General features: G+C 50.8%; 1 protein-coding gene across 1 annotated transcript in view; it reads left to right on the top strand.

Moving 5' to 3' along the window:
• SLC9A1 (solute carrier family 9 member A1) overlaps window positions 1-20,977 on the top strand; it is a 72,814-nt gene that overhangs the window by 41,571 nt on the left and 10,266 nt on the right. The window contains exons 2-3 of the mRNA XM_036746764.1: window positions 15,667-16,127; window positions 20,377-20,627. Coding sequence (XP_036602659.1) covers window positions 15,667-16,127; window positions 20,377-20,627 — 712 coding nt within the window. The remainder of the gene's footprint in view (window positions 1-15,666; window positions 16,128-20,376; window positions 20,628-20,977) is intronic.

Raw genomic sequence — 20,977 nt, 5'->3', positions numbered from 1 at the left:
TGCAAGGCTATCCCAACACCCTTTCTCAGCCCTTCCTCCATTGTCATTCAGCCCACATTTATGGAGTGAGGCCCTTGATTTCCCCCTCCTCCAGAAAGCCTTCTCAGGCTACTTGTGCCCAGTTTTCTCTCCTCTTAACCCCTGAAGCACCGATTGCCAGCATCTGGCATCCTGGCCTCTATTGCCCAAGTTCTGGTTTTTATTGTTTTATGTAGGCTTGGATTCTAAGCACCAGCCTCAAGGGAGATGTAAAGTTGAGCTAGTGCTTACTACCGCCTAGGAGGCTGAGCTCCATAACAGTAACAGTAACCATCATCATCATCATCATCATCATCTGCATCGTCATCATCATCATCTTCTTCATCCCCTACAGCAGCAAGGGCACATGGCCAGGTAATCAGTTTAGAGCTAGAAGGGAGCTTCAAGTCCAGGCCCCTGCCTCTTGAGCCCCAGAGACATTAAGGGACTTGTCTCAAGATCATTTATGTTAGAGTCAGACCTTGACCCCAGAACCTGGGATTCCAAAGTCATCTCACTCCTTCCATTGCACCTCTCCAGTACATACTTATCTGTGGGGGAGCTCCCTGAGGGCAGGACTGGTCTCTCCCCACCCTACCCCCAATTTAGCATACTCTTAGACCCATAGTATGATAACATTTTAATTTTGTGAGGTCTTGGAGATGATCTAACTGGGCTACTTGGTTCCCTGTTCTCAACCTTCCATTTCCTGCCTCCATACCTTTGTACAGCTGGGTTCTCCTGTGCCTTGTGCTCTCACACCTCCCCTTTGCCTCTTGGAATACCTAACTCGTTCCAGCACTCAGCCTGAGCGCCACCTTCTACAAGGGGCTCTCGTGATTCCCCTATTGGACCTGCTTCCCTTTCCTGAAATCATATTGTTTCTATTTCGTGTGCAACCCCCAGGAGAATGTAAGCTTCTTTGTATCAGGGATGGTTTGAGTTTTGGGCTCCATACTGGCCGTACCAGGCCCAGTGCCTTGTGGAGAGCAGGTGCCAAATCTCTGCTTGTTGAATTGCTTTGGATCTAGAAAGTGGCTCTTCATGTGGTGGCAAAGACATGGAAACAGAGGGAATAGATGCAGGCCACTCGGGGAAGGGCAGAGCAAGGGATGAGACAGGAAGATAATGGGATGTATTGTCCTGGCAGCCGGGGGAAGGGAGTGGTTTCAGAGAAACCTGGGAAGATTTGTGTGAACTGATGCAGAGGGAAGTGAGCAGAGTCAGGAGAACTATTTATACAGTGACAGCAATGTAGTAAAGACAAAGAGCTTTCAAAGACTCAGGGACTATGACCTTGGTAGCGTTCCAGAGGACCCATGATGAAACATGGTGCCCATCTCCAGAGAGACAGAGAGAGAGAGGAAGGATGGACTCAGCTTACAGATTGAAGCCTTCTTTACTTTTTTGCACCTGTAACACAGAATTTTGTTTTGTATGACTGTACTTATTTGTAATAGTTTTGTTTGGTCTTCTGAATAGGTGGAGGGTGAGGGGAAGGAGAGGAGAGAATTTGGAATGAGATTAAAATAACAACAGAATTTTAAAATATAACTCACGGATTGCCCCCCCCCTTAATAAATAAATGTGCCTCTAGGGTATTTTCCCCTCCTTTCCATTTTATAAAAGGAAACTGAGGGGGAGGGGAGGGGGAAGTGAAGAGTGCTTTGCCCAAGCAACCGTAGTAAGCAGGAGAGCTCGGATTTGGACCCAGGCCTCCTAACTCCACATCTCGTGCCCATGCCATCTCTTTCTCTCCTCCCTGATTGTGGATTTGATTTGGATTGGATAAATCACATTTGAGATGATTTGGGCGTTGTTTATATAAACCATCTCACTGGATCTTTACCACAGTCCCTTGAGAAAGGGAGTTAGGAAGTATCTCCATTTTAGGTGTGAAAAATGGAGACCCAGAATACTTCTGTGACCACATAGGAAGTGGCAGGACCCCCATGAAGGGCTTCAGACTTAAAGTGCAGTCAACACCCATCCCTAGGCCCCTAGGATCATGGAGGGCTAGGCTTTCTTTCTTCCCATCATACACTTCTCTGAAACACTCCCCTTCTCCTCCCCCTCCTTTCTGCAGAGTAGCTTTGGGATCAGACAGCAGAAAACGGGACATGGCTCCCCAGATCCCTGAAGACTCATTGTTCTGCTAACTGCGGGGTCTCTCTCTTCTCTCCTCTTCTCTATACCCTCCCCCCCAAACCTCCCACTGCTTCCTTCCCCCACACAGTCACAAGTGTGATCAAGGACAAAATAAGTTAGGCTAAACATGTTTTTCTGTTACTAAACTACCCAAAATGATTATAGAACAATGAAGTTGCTAACACACACACGAACCCTGTATCTCTTGCATTTCTTTCAGTTTTCCCCCAAGATTCTCCCCCCACCCCAACCAGATTTACTACCAAGGCTTTATCATTTCTAGAAACATTGTGTTGTTGATTCAGCTTCCTTGCCTCCAGTCTCCTTTTGGGGAGCTGCTCTATGCACACTCCCGCTGGTCCCACATTTCGGGGGGCTAGGCTGCCTCCAGGTTATTTTGGTTCTTCCTAACTGTAAAAAATGGGAGGAGGAGTTTTGTTTCCACAGAACTAAAGGTGTACTCCACCCCGCACCCTCCCCGCACCCCATCTTTAGCAGAAACCAGGCTTCAGGGTCGGTCAGGTGAGAGGTCAGAGGCTTGTACGCATGTGCATGCTTTTTGAGAAGGCAGTTAGGGGAATTAGAGAGGCCAAACCACTTCAACCAGTTCAAGCTTAACTCGAGTCTGGTCTTGGTCAAGAATCCAGGCCTACTGATTTGCATAATTTGCATATGTTAAAGAGGGAAAGTAGGGGAAGTAAAAGAATGTAGTTTAATCCTAAACTAAGACAAGGAAAATCTAATTAACTGCACTTTTGCTGCTATATCCTTATTATCCTACCTATATAAACTGTATAACCTAGGAAAACTATGTAAAAAATAAAGATTGTAAACTAACCATAACGCTAGCAGGAGTGGAGGGAACAGTTACCGCCACTCCTGCAGCTGTATTGGTGTGAGTGTTCCAGTGAGTACTACACCTGCTTTCTCAAGGAGTGTAATAAAATGCCTTTCTTTGTCCACTCTGGTCCTGAGTTCTTTGGGTAAAAATGGGCAAATCATGTGGATTTTCCTAAGGTTAAGGAAAGGAAAGCAATGAGCAGTGGAAGCTCGTTTCAGGCTTACTTCTTGATCCTGCCTTGTGGAGTCCTGTGATCCCCACTGCTGTGTTAAGAGGGCGACCACTTGGGATTTCCCTGGGGAACCCTGTGGTCTGCACAGCCTTCTTAAGGAGATATGACTTGGGACTTCTGGCCCTGTCTCAGGAGCCTTGTGATCTTACCACCGTCCTAAGGGGCCATCACTTGGGTCCTCCTTAGGGTCTGACCCCTAGGAGGCCCTGTGATCCCCACAGATTAAGGGGGGGGCTACCACTTGGTCTTCCTCTGGAAGTCCTGTGGTCTGTACAGCCTTCCCTAGGGATTATCACAGGGTTCTTCCTCAGGACTTTGGCCCTGCCTAGGAAGTCCAGTGATCCCCAAAGCTGCATTTTCTCACAATTTGGGGAAGTCCAGTGATCCCCAAGACCACGTTCCTCACGATAACTACCTTGGCAGTCTCTCTGGCCTCTCCTCACCCTTCCCCCCACCTACCCCACCCTGACCTACCTGTTTGAAGGTAGAAATGGTTAGCCTGGGCAGCTTGTAGAGTGGCCGGGTTGGATAAGGCAAGGCATGGGTTCTGAGCTCAGAAACCATTCCCCCATTCTCCCTGACCCTTGGTACAGAAGGCATGGGGATTGGGGACCTCCTAAGAAATCATTCCATGAGAGGGCTGGAATGTTACCTTTGCTAAGATATGATTCTAATGAAAACATTGCCCCTTGGGCAGGAATAAGGGTGTGGTTAAAAAAAAAAAGCAACCAGGTCCCCTCCCCCCTTCACCCTGGAGTCTACTGGAAGATCTCAAAGCACTCTATTGAGTTGTCCTTGATGACGTTGAGGGAATAGACCAGCCTCACTGCCTTGTTCTGGTCCTGGAAGCTAAAGGAGGTCCTTGATCTGGGGGTGTTCTTCTGTCTTGTTCTGCACTTGATTAGAATGCCTCAAGTGGTCCTTGCCAGCTCTGCTGTGGGCCAGCTTCCCTTCCTTCCCTTCCACCCCAAGCTGACTTCCCAACTCTTGCCCATGGGGATGGGAGTGGGGTTTACTGTATCTGCCTCCTTTCTTGCTGGCCCCTGGGGTGGGGGTGGGGCATGATCACCCTTTTAAAGGCTGCATCTCGTCCCTCACCAGGCATTCTCCCTTCTCTCATTAACACATAAGCTGTTTACTTTCCTGCTGAAGCCTGTTTCCAACATGAGTCATACATAGCATTAACCCTTCAAGGACTGAATGGCACAGATTGGGGCCTTTTCCTCCTGGGCTTGGGGGTGCTGGGGGTGGAGGTCGGGGAGGGTCTGCTACTAGGTATGATTGGGTCCTAGGAATTGTAATACAAAGGTCCAGCCCCCTCATTTTCCTGATGAAGAAACTGAGACCCAGCTAGCTCATGAGTAACAGAACTGAGTTCCGTACCCAGGGGTCCTGGGTACCCTCTCTGCTCTGGGCTTCTAGAGGAAGCGGGAGGTGAGACCTGGAAGTGTGAGGGGAGAGGGAGATTTGAGAAGGAGGGCGGTGGGTGAAGAACAGGCAGACTATGGAGCTGAGTCAGTAATGCAGACTGAGGCCAAAGGTGGACGTGAGCTGGTGCAGGCATCTCCAAGGCATTTGAAGGAGGGGAGGGAATTTTAACCTGCTGCAGAAGGGTTATTGGATTAATGACAGAAACTGTTCCTCTCGTTTGCGAGTTCTTGTCCTGGTATTTAAGGCCCCGAATTGCCCCAGCCTACATTCTCAACTCCATCTCCCTCTAACCTTTTCCTCACACCCCAGTAAATGAGGAAGCAAGGAGGTGCCTATTCCCATTTTCCAGACTCAGTTAAGAGACTTGCCAAAGGTGGCCTGGTTAGTAAACATCAGAGACATCATACAGGCCAGACTTGAACCCAGGCCTTCTGAGGGGCTGCAGTCCTCTGCTGTACTGTGTGTCTACCCCCTGCTCCCATTTCTGACTCCTCGACATCCTGCAAGGCCTGCCTTGTGTCTCCGCTCCCATGAGCCTCCCTCCTGAACTCCTTTTGCAGTTACTGGATTCAGCAAACACCTGCTACTCCTGAGTGCTAGGAGAAAAGGGGGCGGGGTAAGGAGGAGGAGAAGAAGATGGGGAGGGAGGAAAGGAGGAGAGAGAGAGAGAGAGAGCACTTATAGGTTGGTTGCCGGGGAAATTCAACACTTACATTCTAATTTGTATTATATTTATTTGTGTACGTGCCTAAAAAAAAGTAGAAACAGCGCACTGTACTTTGAAATCAGATGAAGAATGGCCATTTTTAGCTGGGTGGGGAAAGGTGTAAGCCAAAACACAGAGGCAGAAAAGTATAAAACATAGTATCATAGGGAAGGAAGCTAGGCAGTCATCTAATCCATTTCACAGGTGAGGAAACTGAGACCCAGAGAGGGAAACAGCTTGGCCATGGTCATATAGCTGGTAAATAGAAGAGTCAGGATTGTTGCTCAGGTCCTTGGTCAAGCCCGGTGACTGTTTGGTAGTGGGCTTTGTCCTGGGCCAGGCCTGCCTTCAGAGACCTCCTCAGCACCTGGTCCAAGGGCATTGTCTTCTATTTACCTTTTCTCATTTCCAGATGACATTTGGTCTATTTGGTGACCCTCAGAGTGGCCCCCTCATCAATTGGGCCCAGCCCAGTAACTGGTAAAATAGCCCTAAAGGCTACAGTTGAAGGAGGGTGAGATGAGGGCAGGGCTGAAAAACTTGCCTGGCCTGTTGGCCTTCAGTGGCAAAGCCTTCACCTAATCTTCTGGTGTGGGGTGTAAAGTCCTCCCTCCCTCCCCCCCTCTCCTCTCCTCTTCTTCTACCCACTATCATCTCATAGATTCTTCCGTTTGTGGTGTGGTGGCAGGAACTCAGATTTGGAGTTGGGGACTTCAGCCTGGCCACTTCCTAGTTAGCTGTGGCCACAGCCATATCACCTCATCTCTGTCTCTTGATTGGATGATCTCTAAAATCCCTTTTAGCTCTGAATCCTCAGATCCTGGATGCTATGAACCCAACAGTCTGTAGGACACACACCAGGAGGCGTTGTCAGAATCCAAAGATCAACTTGTGCTGAGCCATCTACCTTCTTACACCCTCACCCCCTTGGCAGTGATGGCGTGATTTGTGAGATGGAAAGCAGAGATGCCAGACTCTGGGCCCACTCTGTTGGGTTAGGGTCCTTTTTGTCTCTCTCCTGCTGTGCCTAGGCCCTTGGATTGCTCCAATCTTCTCCCAAGTCTCCTGGCTTTAGTTGGGGCTCCTCCCACCAGGTCAAGTTTGGGCTTTGGAAGAGGTCTTTCCTAGAACTTACGGGAATAAGAAGATTCCCAAACATCTCTTACATGATACAAAATCGCAGTGTCACAAGGCACAACCACTTGTGTGGCCTTTAATTGGGCTAGCCTTTAGTGCTGGCTAAAGTAGCCTCTCTTTCCCATCTTCACTTGCATCAGGCCTGGTGACCACAGCACAGCTCCGTCATCCATAGGGACAGAGCCCTGCCCCTCCCTTCTCTAAATTCACCAGCCATCCAACTTTGATTCATTTAAATGCAAACAGTGTATCTGCCACCTGCCGTGAGTGTGTAAAGCCTGCTCAGCCCCAGGGGAGATGCAGAACCCAAGTATAGCTCTGTTTGGTGCAGAGGGAAAAGTGAGAACTAGATTTGGGGACCTGGTCACCACCCTCACATCCCAGATCTACACCTTGTGACTTGAGTCCTTGGGCCTTGGTTTCTTTATCTGTCAAATAAATTCTCTCCAGTCCATCTTCCACAGCCACCAAGTAATTTTCCTAACCCAGGACTGCTGACGTCACCTCCTCTGTTCCCCAAACTCCAATGGCTCCCAGTTATCCTCTAGAATCTAGTATAGATTCCTTCGTTTGACACTGAAAGCTCTTTTCAGCCTGCCCTCCCTACATTTCCAGTCATCTTATACATTACTCTCTTCCTTCCGGCTCTGAGATCCAGCCAGAATCGCCCACCGTACCACATCTTCTCCTTCCTCCTTCCCTTTGTTGACCTCCTGCCTGAAATGCACCTTCCTCCTCCCTCTGCCTGCTGGCATCCCTGGCAGCGTCCAAGTCTCAGCTTCAGCACCACCTCCTACGTAACGCCTTTCCAAGTGTGAGCGTCCTCTCCCCCAACCACTGGCCATCCGTTCCATACGCGTTACGGGTGCACATCTATGTGTGCTAGAACGGGAGTTCCTGGAGGACAGGCATCATTGCCCTTCTTTGGTCTCTGTCTTTCTGTTGCTTTGCCCAGTGCCTGGAAAGGAGTGAATGCTTAATAAATCAGCTGAGCCAGGCTGGCTGAGACAGTTCCAGCCTTTTCCAGGTCAGCCCCAGTGGCTCCAGCAGGGCGTGTTTCAGCCAGTTCTTCCCTGTGGAAGCTGGCCCTTCCTACAGTCTCTGGGGCCAGTCATTCCAGCCCCAGCATGCCCACCTTTGGCATTTCAGGAGAGCATGTTCAGGCTGCAGGAATGACTTTGGTTTAGGCAATTCCTCAGGTGAGAAAACTCCTTCTACTAGTGAAGGTCAGCAGCTCGCACCCAGGATTGCATGGGATTGCTATATGTATGAGATGGGACTTCAATTTGGGGCTTCCTGGTTTCTCTCTCTCTGTGACACCAGGCCACCTCTCAAGCTGTAAAACCGTGACTTAGACTCAGGTCCTTAAGACTTCATAGGGAGCTAGGTGTTGCCATAGTGTACAGAGTGCCAAGCCTGGAGCCAGGAAGACCTGGATTCAAATCCCACCTCAGACACTTACTAGCTGGGTGACCCTGGGCAAGTCACTTCACTCTGCCTTCTTCAGTTTCCTCCTCTGTAAAATGTTCTGGAGAAGGAATCTTTGCCAAGAAAACCCCAGATGGGGTCTCAAAGGGTTGGACGCAACCGAAGTGACTGAATGACAGCAGCAACCTTAAGATTTCATGTGCTTTCTTGCCACATCTGGCTGCCGAGTCAGTGTCCTTGTGGTCCCCTTCGAACCCTGTGGCACCTGTGGCTTCTCAGCAAGTCGACCTTACGGAAAGAGTGCTCCGTCCCTGACGTGGAGATGGGAGCCATAGCCATGGTGGAGCAGAGATGTTCAGAGCTCTAAGAAACACAGCTCCTGCCAGTCAGAGAATGAGCATTGCTTGTTCACACCAGCTGTATGGCCAAGGAGGAGGTTTCTCTCTATACACAAGACTCATTGACCTACGAGAGATAACTGCAATCCCAGCCTTGTTACCCTCGTTTGATAGCTGGTCCGGCCGTGGCTCTGTGTAGGCACCATGCCTACCTGCTCCACAACTTTGGGGCAGGGCACGTTTCGGTGCCAGCTTCTCATTGGTGGGAACTGTTGATTGAGGGGAAAAGGCAATGAGAGGTTACTCATTTAACAAATATTGGAGCGGGTGGGGTGGGGTGGGGTGAGGGGAGCAGCAAGGTACTGTGGGAAGAGGTCTGGCTCTGCAGGCAGATGGCCTGGCTTCACATCCTGGCTCTGCCATTTCTAACCGGGGTCCTCCTCTGTCCAGTGAAAGGCCGGGCCTGTCCAAGTACCTGCCAGCTACAAATGTGTGATTCTGTGTAAGACACTGTACTTGGCCCAGGGTTTCGTGGGCATGCCCTGCCTGTGAGATTGTCTTATCTGGCCTCTTTATCTCCTCCAATGCCTGGCTCTGATTCTGAACACACTAAGTGCTTAGTCATCATTTGCTGGAGATAAGGCTCGGCATATACATCTGTATCACACAGCAGAGTATGATCCATGCCACAGGAAGTCCAAGGAGGGACTGATTGATTACTTCTGGACTGGGTAATCTGAGAAGGCTTCCCAGAGGAGGAGGCAGCAGCATCTGAACTGGGCCTGGAATCCGTAGGATTTTTAAGGCCTAATAATAGGCAGCCTCTCGAGGTAAAATAGAGTGGTCAAAGGTGGGAGAACCATGAGCCCAAAGAACTGTATAACCCTCTAGGCTCCGTTTGGCCCAGCCTAGTCCTGAATTGCCCTGCCGGTTCTCCCCCACCCCTCACCCAGATACCTCTCTGTCTTCCACCCACGTTCCTCCAGACAGCTGCCTTGTTGCCAGGGCATTCGAGGAGGGAATTGAAGAAATGGAACGATTGTGTAGTGCAGGAGTCCCTGGGGCCCCAGCTGAGATGAAGTCCCAGAGTGAGCCAGACCTGGTACTCCAGGACCCCCTGGCCCCTTCCTGAAGAGCCAGGGGGACAGCCCCGCCCATAGGCATCCTGCTGGCAAACAAACACCAGGCCCAGAATGGTGCTCTGCCTGGGCCACAGTCCCATCCGCCTCCCCACCCCCTCACCCCGTTCCCGTCTATGTCAGGGAGGAGGGATGGAAAACGGTAACCGAGCAGTGTCTGGTCCCTTAGCAACAGAGGCAGTGACGTGAGGGAGGCCCATGCTAGAGCGCCTTGCTTGCCTCAGCAGATGGAGACGGGAAGGAGATGTAAATAAACCCTCCTTGCTGAGTGGGAGCAGCTGTGGGGGCCAGGTTCCGGAGAGCTAGTATTTTGGTGAAATCTGTTCATTATGGCTAGTTAATTTTTTTCATAATCACACCGTCGGGCAGAACAGGAGGGAAAACATCCTACTGTTCCATGGCCAAGGACCAAGCCTTTGGTAGCCTTTTGAGGTGGAACTGATCCCATGGGGTGCGGCGGGGGGGCGGGGGCCCTGCTTAACCTGTGGCCCAGCAGCACTAAATTTGACCCTGGTTTTTCCTCCCCTCCCCACCCTCCACAGCATCACTACCAATGCCTAGTATCCTGAATTTGCCCACACATCTGGGCAGAGGTTGGAGGGTCCTGAAGGATCCAGCATGGGATATCCAAGAAGCAGGTTCCCGTTGAGCCCCTCAGGGCACAGCAGGCACTTAGTGTGGTCCAAGCAATATGGCTGTCAGACCCCTCCAAGGCTTCTGCTCACCCTTTCAGGGGCCCTTCAGGGAGAGGGAGAGACTTTCAACTGGCAAAATATCAGGCCCTTAGAAGACATCTAGCTAAGCTGCCCTCATTAATGGGTGGGAAAGCTATGTCCCAAGAGAGGGTAAATGACTTGCCTGTATTCACAAAGTGAGTTAGTGATCACTGCCAGGATTCAAACGCAGGTCTTGTGACTGTTCTCTTAGCGTTCATAGAGACCAGAGGGTTTGGGGTGTTTGGGGAGGGGTCGATAGAAGCTGGGCTCTCAGAACCCTTCCATTCCGAGGAGAGGCTGCCACCGCGGCTTGCTCCCTGTTGCTGTGGTCAGGGGCAGTTAGGATCCTGAGCAGCACAGATACTGTCAGGCTCAACAATGTGGGGTACTGACAGAAGGAACACTGGGTTTGAAATTGGGGGAGGGGGGTGGGGGCTAGTTTTTCCAGGGAAGAGCTGTGTGATCTTGGGCAAGTCACTTGTATAATACTCAGTTTCCACTATAAGAAATACGGGTGAACTGGACAGTTTGTAGGATGTCCTCCAGCTCTAGATCCTTTGGTCCCTAGACTGAGAACAGAATCACATCCAGTACAAGCATAGAGTCTGTTCTGACTGCATGCAGTGCATTGTGGTAGGTTCTGGGTCTGCCTAGACAAAAATCAGTCCTCGCCTTCAAGGAGCCGATGTTCTAGTTGAGAGAGGTGAGGAAGCAAGAGGGGAAGGCTTCAGATGGGCAAGGTGTGAAGGGAAGGCGTTCCAGGCACAAGGCATAACCTGAGGAAAGGCCAGAGAAGGACAAGATGAGAGACCAAGCAAGGGGTCTGGTCTGGGTGGAACGATTGTAAGGGGGAAGGAGGGAGAGGGGTGTGTGTGTGTGTGTGTGTGTGTGTGTGTATAACAGAGACACAGAGAGACACACCCAGAAAGAGAGACAGAGAGACACACACACCCAGAAGGGGTGCAGAGCAGGGAGAGAGACAGACAGACAGATCTGGAAAGGGAGGCTCAGTAATTCAGGACATTAAAAAATGATGATGATGCTTCAAACCCCATGTCTCAGGAGAGAGAGGTGGTGAACAGTGAGTGCAGAATGAGGCGTACGCTTCAGATGCAGCCAGCGCAGTGATTGATTTTGCTTCTCAGTTACAAGGTAGATTATGGGGGCAGAGGGGTCGTGGGAAAGAGACACATAAAAGTGCCCCATAAAACATTTAAGAAGGTTGGGGGGGGAAGATAGATTTCATAGACTTTAGAGCTGGAAGGGATGTTTGCAGTCATCTTATGGAGATGAGGTAACAGGCCAAGGAAAGTGAAGGGACCTGCCCCAAGGTCACACTTGGATTAGTAGCATAGCCAGAACAGGGCTTCACATTGTCTTCCTCCCATACACCTTGCCACTTCAGTGTCTGAGAGCACTTCTCTTGTGTATGCTCTGTCTGTGTCTCTGTCTGTGTGTCTCTCTCCTGTCTCTTCTCTCTCTCTCTCTCTCTCTCTCTCTCTCTCTCTCTCTCTCTCTCTCCCCCCCCCTTCCACCCTCCTATCTCTCTCTCTGTCTCTGTCTGTCTCTCTCTCCTTCTCCCTCTCTCCCTCCCCATCTCCTTCCCCCTCTCTCAGTCTCTCTGTCTTTCTCTCCCCCTCCCCATCTCTGTCTCTGTCTTTCTCTCTCTCTGTCTGTGTCTCTGTCTCTTTATCTGTCTCTCCTTTTCTCTCTTCCTCTCCCTCCCCCTGTCTTTCCCTTTCCTCCTCCTCCTCCTCCTCCTCCTCCTCCTCCTCCTTCTTCTTCTCTGTCTCTCTCTCTCTCTCTCTCTCTCTGTCTTCCTCTCCCTCTTCTCTCTGTCTCTGTCTCTCTCTCTGTCTTCCTTTCCCCCTTCTCTGTCTCTCTGTCTGTCTCTGTGTCTCTCTCTCTATGTCTCTATCTCTGTCTGTCTGTCTGTCTCTATCTCTGTCTCTCTCCAAGTATTCCTCTTCCCCAGCCTGGGGCCAGATTGTGTTATACCAGTCCTTCAATAGGTGGAAAGCGCTTAGCACAGTGCTCAGCACACAGTAGGCGCTTTGCTATTAAATGCTTATTCCTTTCCTTACCCTTTGCTTCAGGAAGACTAGAGAGTTTGTATTTTATCCCTCAGGTAGTAAGGGCCAGAGTGGAATATTAGAGATGGGGACCCCTGGGAGCCAGATCCAGTGCCCTCCTTCTGGAGAAGGCCTGGGGGCCTTGAGACACTGGGGCTGGGGACCAGATGGTGTGCAGACCCCACTGGAGGCAGCCATTTTAACACGGTGCCGTGGAGATGGCCGGGTTTGGGGTCCCAGGACCTGTACCGGCTGTCACTTCTTGCCTTTGTGACCTCAGGCAGGTCACTTTACCCATACCTTTGGGCCTCAGTGTGGTTATCTGCAGTAACAGCCAGCTTTTCTATAAATGGCACTTTACAAATATTACCTTATTTTATCCTCAAAACAGCCTTGAGAGGGAGGTGTTATCATTATCCCCATTTTACTGGTCTGTATAATAAGGAGGTCGAACTGTGGTACATTCTATCTAGAAATCTCTGGTCCTATGAATTACTTCTTCATAGCTTCCATATCTGCGGCCCAGAAAACCTGCCTCTCCTCCCCTCCCCCAGAGCAGCAGGGCTGAAAACAGGAATGTCTTCAATCGCTCAATCAGCAAGCATTTATGAAGTGCCTGCTGTATGTCTGGTACTACACTGGAGGAAATGGGAATTCTCCTCAGTCTCCACAAATGAATGGAGGGGTTGGGGGTGCACAGGGAGGTGTACATGTTCCAAAGATCTCAATTCCAAACCCAGGGAGGCCTTTCTTAGCTGCATGACCCCGGGCGGGGCAATTAGCTTTCTCTGGGTCTAGTTCCTCTTGTAGGAAGTGGGGTGATTAGAGCACCACCCTCTCCCCGTGAGGTTCGATTGAGGTAACTTGAGTCAAGTACATTGCCAACCAGTGAGCACCAATCAAGTGCTTATAATCATTGGCAGTTGTTGTTTCTGATGATTCTGAAGGGAAGTGTGGGGTAGTGGGAAGGAGTCAGGAGATCTGGCTGTGAGTCCAGTGGGCCAGGTGACCCAGAGCACAGGGCACAGTGAGGTGAATGCTGCCTCCTTGGCCCACCTCTCTCCTATCCCACAGGCCTCTTGGGGAGGCTCTGGTGGCTTCTGTGGGATGGGCCACCATGATAAGGCAGGGGTACTGCTTGGACTGAGTGCCCCTGGAGTCCTTCCTGGCTCTGCAAGGTCACGATTCTGGGCATAACCTCCCTCTGCCCCCAGCTGTTGGTCTTGCCTTGGTTCCTGAGGCCGGTTTAGCCTGCCTGGCCCTTTGTGGGGGCCTTGGATGCCCTGCCTTATCCCAAGGCTAGATGAAAGCTCTGTTTTCCCTGCAGCCCTAGGTCATACCTGTAGTAATTGTAGCTTAGCAAAGAAATATCTGTTGACTGGAATGAGTGAGAGAGGGTGGGAGTGAATGGACCCAGGTAATGAATTGGCGTGCAAAGGTATGGCAGGTATGGCATGGTAGAAAGCGGGTAGGACCAAGAGGCAGGAGACTTGGGTCCAAATCCTGGCTGCGTTACCTTGGCCAAGTCACTTCCCCACCCTGGGCTTCAGTTTACTCATCTGTAAAATGAAGAAGGTCCATTCTAGCTGTAAATCCTGGGGTGTAAATGGTCGCTTTCAGGCTTGGCTCCCCAGGAGAGGTATGAGAACGCATTCCCTTCTTTCCTTCTGCAGACATGTAGGGTGAAGGCTGTGGAATATTGCCTGTAATGTCACATCAGCTTTGCTGGACCGGGTAGTTTTTTCCTTTGTTGTAGGGGATGATTTTCTGGGAGGGAGAACAAGGAGAGAGATATTTGGAAACTAAGGTGGTATTTTGGAGAGATGGAGACTTTCTTTTAAATCCTCTGTTCGTGTCTCGCTGTGGACAGGATAGTCACTGCCACGTCATGACTATGACATTGTGGGTCAATGGAAGGGGTGTTTGCTTTGGTGACAGAGGACCTGGGTTCGAATTCTGATTCTACCCCTTCCTACCTACATGACCTTGGATAAGTCACCCTTCTCCAGGCCCCAGTTTCCTCATCTATGGGATGACAGGTTGGACTAGATGACCTCAAAGGTCCTTTTGAGTTCTGAGTCTAGGACCCTGTAACACTCCTTGGAACAAGTCTGTGTTTCTTTAGCTCTTCCTGTGCTAACACTACCACCACCACCTATGCCCCCCAAAAGAGAAGTCAGGCAGCTGGCAGGATTCCACTCCACAGCAGCACATTTAAAAGGACTCCCCAGTTAGAAAAGCCAGCAAAATGCAAATCCACTGCCAAAGAGACATTGGAGGCTCGTCAGCAGAAGTGAGCTATTGGGGAGGCAGGAGAGGGGATGCTTGACCTGTACTTGGCTAGGGGACTCTGTGCCTGTGGGGGGTTCTTCCTCTGCTCCAGACACACTCGAGGGAGCACAGGTGTGGGAGGGGTGAGAGGGTTCCAGAGGGAAGTGGGCTGCTCAGTGACCTTTGACTGTAAGGGACAGGGACACAGCTCTTGGCCTCCTCAGTGGAAAATGACTCATGAGCTAAACTGACCCAAGCAACCAGGCCCGGCTGCCTGGACCTCTTTAGAGACAGACCAGGAGACCTCAGTTCTCCTCTTCCTCGCTCCACTCCCTTTTGTTCTCTGGTCCTGGGCTGTTTCCAGGCAAATGTTTCCCCATGAGGCCTTAGGGCATGTTGTCTGACCTTGGCTCTCTGGGGAGGCTCCCTGTGTTGAGAGGTTTTTCTCCTATCCAGCAGCAGCTTTGGACTGAACGTACTACTTCATAATGACCCAGCTTCAGAGGCTGTCTCAGGCACTTGCTAGCTTTTTGAACCTGTCTGCCTCAGTTTCCTCATCTGTGAAGTGAGAGGGTTGGGCTTAGTCTCCATAGAGGGCCCTAAATCTATGATCCTGTGATCCCAGCATGTCCTGGCTATGCTTGACCTGGGACTGTAGCCTCAGTTTCCCTGACTGTATCTGTGTTTGTATCCTAGTCCCTGTCTTCAGGGGAAGAAGCATCTCATGCAGGCTGCATTTCCCCAGTGCTCTGCACCCGGTGAGCTTGGAATCCATTTCTCTTCTCTTCTGTGGTGTCTCCAGGGGCAGAGAGAGGTTCAGGTGAACCCCTGTTTCTTCTGTCCAAAACCTCCTCCTGTTTAGCTGCGACCTTGAGTGAGTCGTATGGGAATAGAATCCTCTGACTCAGAATTGAAAGAGCCCTCAGAGGACACATAGCCCAACCCCCACACTCTGTAGAGAAGGAAACTGAAGCCTAGAGAGGAGGAAGGACTTTGCCAAGGTCTCCTGGTATAGGCCACAGAACAGTGATTTGAATGCAGGTCCTCTGACTCCCTGCTCTGATTGAGAGGAGGTGCTCTCTCCACTCCCTCCTGCCATCTCATTTTGGAGTGCTTAGACCTTTGTTTTCTACCTCTTGAGGCCACTGTGGGCAGAGAAACATGAATTCCTATTGTGATTTTCCTGCAGGTTTCCATGTGATCCCCACCATCTCCAACATCGTCCCTGAGAGCTGCCTGCTCATCGTGGTGGGACTGCTGGTGGGGGGCCTGATTAAAGGAGTCGGGGAGAGCCCCCCTGTCCTGGAGTCAGACATCTTTTTCCTCTTCCTCCTGCCCCCCATCATCTTGGATGCTGGCTACTTCCTGCCCCTGCGCCCGTTCACAGAGAACCTGGGCACCATCCTGATATTCGCCGTGGTGGGCACGCTGTGGAATGCCTTCTTCATTGGCGGGCTCATGTATGCCGTGTGCATGGTCGGGGGCCCGCAGATCAATGAGATCGGTCTCCTGAACAACCTTCTGTTTGGCAGCATCATCTCAGCCGTGGACCCAGTGGCAGTGCTGGCCGTGTTTGAGGAGATCCACATCAATGAACTGCTGCATATCCTTGTGTTTGGGGAGTCCCTGCTCAATGATGCTGTCACCGTTGTAAGTGTGGGGACAAGGGGCTGGGGAGGGTGGCAGGGGTAGGCCCTTCAAGACCAAACCATATTCATACACACACATGTACACAATGCAGGGCCCAGTTCTTGATGTTGGAGATAAAGAGGCATGAGGTACAGTCTCTGATCTCAAGCACCTTATGGCCTAATGGGGAAGGACAAATCTAGAAAGAAGCTGGTACCCAAGGGTAGGAGGAAATAATGTGCCAAGGAGAGGTTTTTCTTTGGGGCTGGGCTGTTGGGAATGGTTTCCTGGAGGAAGAAGGAGCCACATTGGGTCTTGAAGGAAGTCAAGAAAAAGACACTTGGTTGTGGCCTTGGAGTACGGAAGAGCTGTCAGGTAGGAGACAGCAGGATGGGAAGCACCAATGGAGAATAATCCACTTGGGCCTGAACATCCCAAGTATGTGGGAGGGAAGGCCTCCCAGGATTCATGGAGCCAGCAGACAGGAAAGGGCTTTGCGGGCACAGTCCGGAGGATCATAGGCAAGAGCTTACCCATGATTTGGACAGTGGAGTGACGGATAGATTCAAGCGGGGATGAACTGGAGGCCGGAGTCTGGTTAGCAGACCCTTACAGTAGACCAGGAGAGAAGAGGCATGGCCTGAGCTTGGAGGGGAGGGAGGAGGAGATGTTCTGCAAGTAGAATAAGCCAGGATTTGGGAGCTGACTGGGGACATGCCCGCTCCTGTGCCCCGAGGAGGGCTACCGGTGTTTTGAGTCCTTGCAGAGGAACCAAAGCTGTCAGGTTTAGTGAATGAATTGGAATACAAGACCCAGATCCCCAAAAGATCTCAACAGACTGCAACACTTGGCCTAGTCTGGTGAACCCGAAGAAGGGCCTGGGTGAGGGCAGTAGTGACAGCCTTATCTGGCATCTTTTGCCCTGGTCTGACCACCGTCACCCTGGATGGACACTGCTCTCTAGGGAGGAGACACAGAAGCTGGTGTGAGCTCCCACTGACAGCAACTGCAATGGAAACATGTCATCAGCAGGCTAGTTGGAGGAATTTGGGATATTTGATGGAGAGAGAGAGAGAGGAGGGAGAGGAAGACAGAGAGAGAAGAGGAAGAGGGAGGGAGGGAGGGAGGGAGAGAGAAAGAGAGAGAGAGAGAGAGAGAAGGAGGGAGGGAGAGAGAGAGAGAAGGAGGGAGGGAGAGAGAGAGAGAGAAGGAGGGAGAGGAAGACAGAGAGAGAGAAGAGGGGGAGAGAGAGAGAGAGAGAGAGAGAGAGAGAGAGAGAGAGAGAGAGAGAGAGAGAGAGAGAGAGAGAGAGAGGGAGAGAAGACTTCTGGAAATATCACTATTTTCAGATATCTGAAAGGCTGTCATGTAAGATCACACATTCTGCAAGGCCCCCAGGGATAGAGTGAGGATTAATAAGGGAAGATCACCCAGAGCTGCAGGATTTGCCCAGAATGCTTAATGATTAGAACTGTCCAAGAATAGACAGGGCAGCTTTTTGGGGTAGTGAGTTACCTGTCTTTAAAAGTGTTCAAGTAGAAACTGTTCAGTCTTTGTTAGGGATGTTGAGGAGAGACAGACAGAGACAAAGAGATGGTGCCTTGAAAATGGGCTGGGTCAGATGCTTTCTGATCTCCCTGCCAGAATCCTATGAGTCCCTCTCCAGGAAGAAAGAACACGTGTCCTTCTGCCTTCTCTCCACTTCTTACCTCTGCTACAGGAGCTGGAGCACTCAGGAAGGACAGTGGTGTTTGGCTGACCACAGCTGTCACTTCCCCTTGCTCAGTGCTCCACGCTAACAGTGGCCTCCCAGGCTGCTCTAGGAAAGAGCCCCTGCAGAGAGATGATGCCCAGAGACCCCTCAAGTCTCCGAGCAGGCCTGGATCATGGAAATCTGAGGTTCAATCACAGCTTAGCCACAGTGAGAGGGGAAAATGTGCCCCTGGGGACATAGGACAAAGAATCTGTTTGTGTCCCCAGACATCCTTAGAAGAAATGAGAGCATTGCGCAGAAAGAAAGAGAAGGGCGGACAGTGCTCAGCCCAGTGGAGGTGGGCTTTGGTAAGGGGCAGCAGGGACTCTTAGAGCTCATTGCTGTCTTCCCCCTCCCCCCAAAGTCACTGGCAGTAACCAGGAGGACACAAACACACAAACAGAGGAGAATTTATTTGGCAGGGAGACTGTAGCTTCCAGGCAGACCCCTGCCCAGTTTAGGGGGAAAAACCCCTCCCTTCTAATTTCCCCATATTGGACTGGAGTTGGGAAATCTGCTCAGCCCCTAATTTATAATGTGACCTTGGACAGCTCACATGACCTTGCTAAGCTTCCATGTCCTCATCTGTGAAATGGGCGTCAGCAGCAATATTGTGACAGAGAAACCCCCGGACCAGGAGCGGGGAACCTGTGGCAGGATTTGTTCTCTAAAATTTGGATTCAGTTCAGAGGCCGAGCTTAAGGATCTTGAAGGTCGTATGTGGCCTCGAGGCCGCAGGTTCCCCACCCCTGCCCTGGGTGGTTGGTGTCACACTTCTTAGTTATGTATCCTTAGGATCATTTTCCTCTGGGCCTCAGTTTCCTCATCTGTGAAGTTGGACTCTGAGTGAAATGCTGGTGTGACTTGCCCCTTCTGCTAGACATGCTCTTTGTTCCAGCCTCTGTGATCTAGAGACAGAGCTCACTAAGGTTGGACCTGAGGAATACTGACCGTGGGGAGGGAGCTTTTGGTTTAAAAGCAGAGGGCCTCCATGTACATGCAGGAGAGCTAGAAGAAGCTCTGCTAACACGAGTCACGACTGGCCTTGGCGCTTAAAGATGATTGAGCCCTCTACGATGCCAAAATAAGCCGCCGTATGCGGCAAAGTGTGCACAAGCCCCAGAAGTTCCCTCTCCTTCACTCTGCCCGGCAGATGTAGATCCTCATTCCAAGCAACCTGACCCCAACCTGACCCCAACCAAGTGACCAGGAAGACTCTTTGTATAGGGGAAAGACATGAAAGAAAGTGGCTACCTCAGAAGCCAGCGTGCTCTTAAGTCGTGCTGTGTTAACGAGCACCACAGAACGAGCGACCTGGCTGGTCCCAGCCTCACCCTTTTTTAACGGTTACCATCAGGGACAGACTCAGTTTGTTGGACTTTTTGCTGATTTCCTTAAAATGTTTGTATCTATTTTTAATGAAGAACAGGCCACAAATGAATGTAATTACCATGGGGAGGAAATGAGTTTAGGAGAGATGGTATCTAAAGGCTCTCCCAGGTGTGCTCAGCCCACCCCTGCCCATGGAGCTCCCAGGATTATGTTGTGAGGGCCAGCTGAAATCCCTTTGGGTTATGGTGGGTCCTGAGGATCACAGAACTCATCTGGAAGAGACCTTAGGGACCAGCTAGTACAGCTGTGTTCTAGATGGGGAACCTTGAACCCCGAAGAAGGGAAATTACATGTCTAAGGTCACATAGGTAGTCACTAGTGGGGCCTCTATTTCAGGGCCTCAGACTCTAAATTCATCTCCTTTTAACCTGCGCCACCCTGCCTTGGAATTATGAAGTGCTGGACAGAGGGCACGTGAAGAAATGGCCTCTGTTATTGCCATTGACGGTGATTTTTTTCGGCTGGTGGTGCAGTGGATAGTGCACTGAGCCTGGAGTCAGGAAGACGTGAGTTCAAATCTGGCTTCAGACACTTCCTAGCTGTGTGACTCTGGCAAGTCACTTAAGCACTGTTTGCCTCAGTTTCCTCAACTGTAAAATAGGGATACCAATAGCATCTGCTTCCAAGGGTTGTTCCAAGGATCAAATGAGATGGTAATTGTAACATGCTTGGCACAATGCCTGGCACGTAGTGGGTACTGGGAACAGATTCCTGTTCTAGAGGCCATCTGGAAAGAGAATCTCAGAATGTCAGAGCTAGAAGGGTCCCTGGAACATAGAATGTTAAAATAAATGAGATGGTTAATCTAGATGATCCTTGAGATCCACTCTAGCTCTAAATCTATAGAATGTAAAGGCTGTAAGAGACCTTAGAAAGTTAAATTGTTAGCGTTGAAAGGGGCCTTAAAACGCAGAATGTCAGAGCTAGAAATAAAACATCTAATTTACCTCCCTCACTTTACAGAGGAACATCCAGAAATCCAGAAGGAGAAAGAGATTTGTTCAAGGTGATAACACTAGTGAGTGGCAGAGCAAAGCCCAGCCCACTGGCCCCAGCCTAGCCCCCATTCCCAGCAGAGCAGGCACATCTGCCCTCTTTGCTGAGCTTTGCCCCCGGCCTCCCCAGGTGCTGTACCATCTCTTTGAAGAATTTGCCGGCATCGACCAAGTGAACCTCGTCGACATTGTCCTGGGCTTCCTGAGCTTCTTCGTGGTCTCGCTGGGGGGGGTGTTTGTGGGGGTGGTCTACGGCATCATCGCAGCCTTCACCTCCCGCTTCACGTCCCACATCCGGGTCATCGAGCCGCTCTTCGTCTTCCTCTACAGCTACATGGCTTACCTGTCAGCTGAGCTCTTTCACCTGTCTGGCATCATGGCGTGAGTCCCTGGGCCTGGGGCTCCCTGTCACCTGCCCACTTCCTGAGTGCTTAGCGCATTGTTTGTGGAGCTGACATGGCCATAGCCTCTCACTAAGTAGGATACGAGTTTTCATGCAGCAGCTCATGTTCCTAAAGTCTAGGGGGATGGGGTCACCCACATTTCATGTGGCTGGAGGTAGAGGGGGACGGCTGCCTAGAAAGGTAGGACCCAAATCCTGTACTTCACCTGACCCTTAAGGGTGGGACTTTGGCCAGTAAGGGGCACAGTGGGAGCAGATATCCCAGGAGTCAGAGTTGGCATGGCCCCCTCATTTTACAGATCGAAAGACTGAGACCCCAGGAGGGTAG

This window comes from Trichosurus vulpecula, chromosome 2, assembly GCF_011100635.1.
Source record: "Trichosurus vulpecula isolate mTriVul1 chromosome 2, mTriVul1.pri, whole genome shotgun sequence".
NCBI lineage: Eukaryota > Metazoa > Chordata > Mammalia > Diprotodontia > Phalangeridae > Trichosurus > Trichosurus vulpecula.
This window is presented reverse-complemented; position numbering and strand designations above follow the sequence as displayed.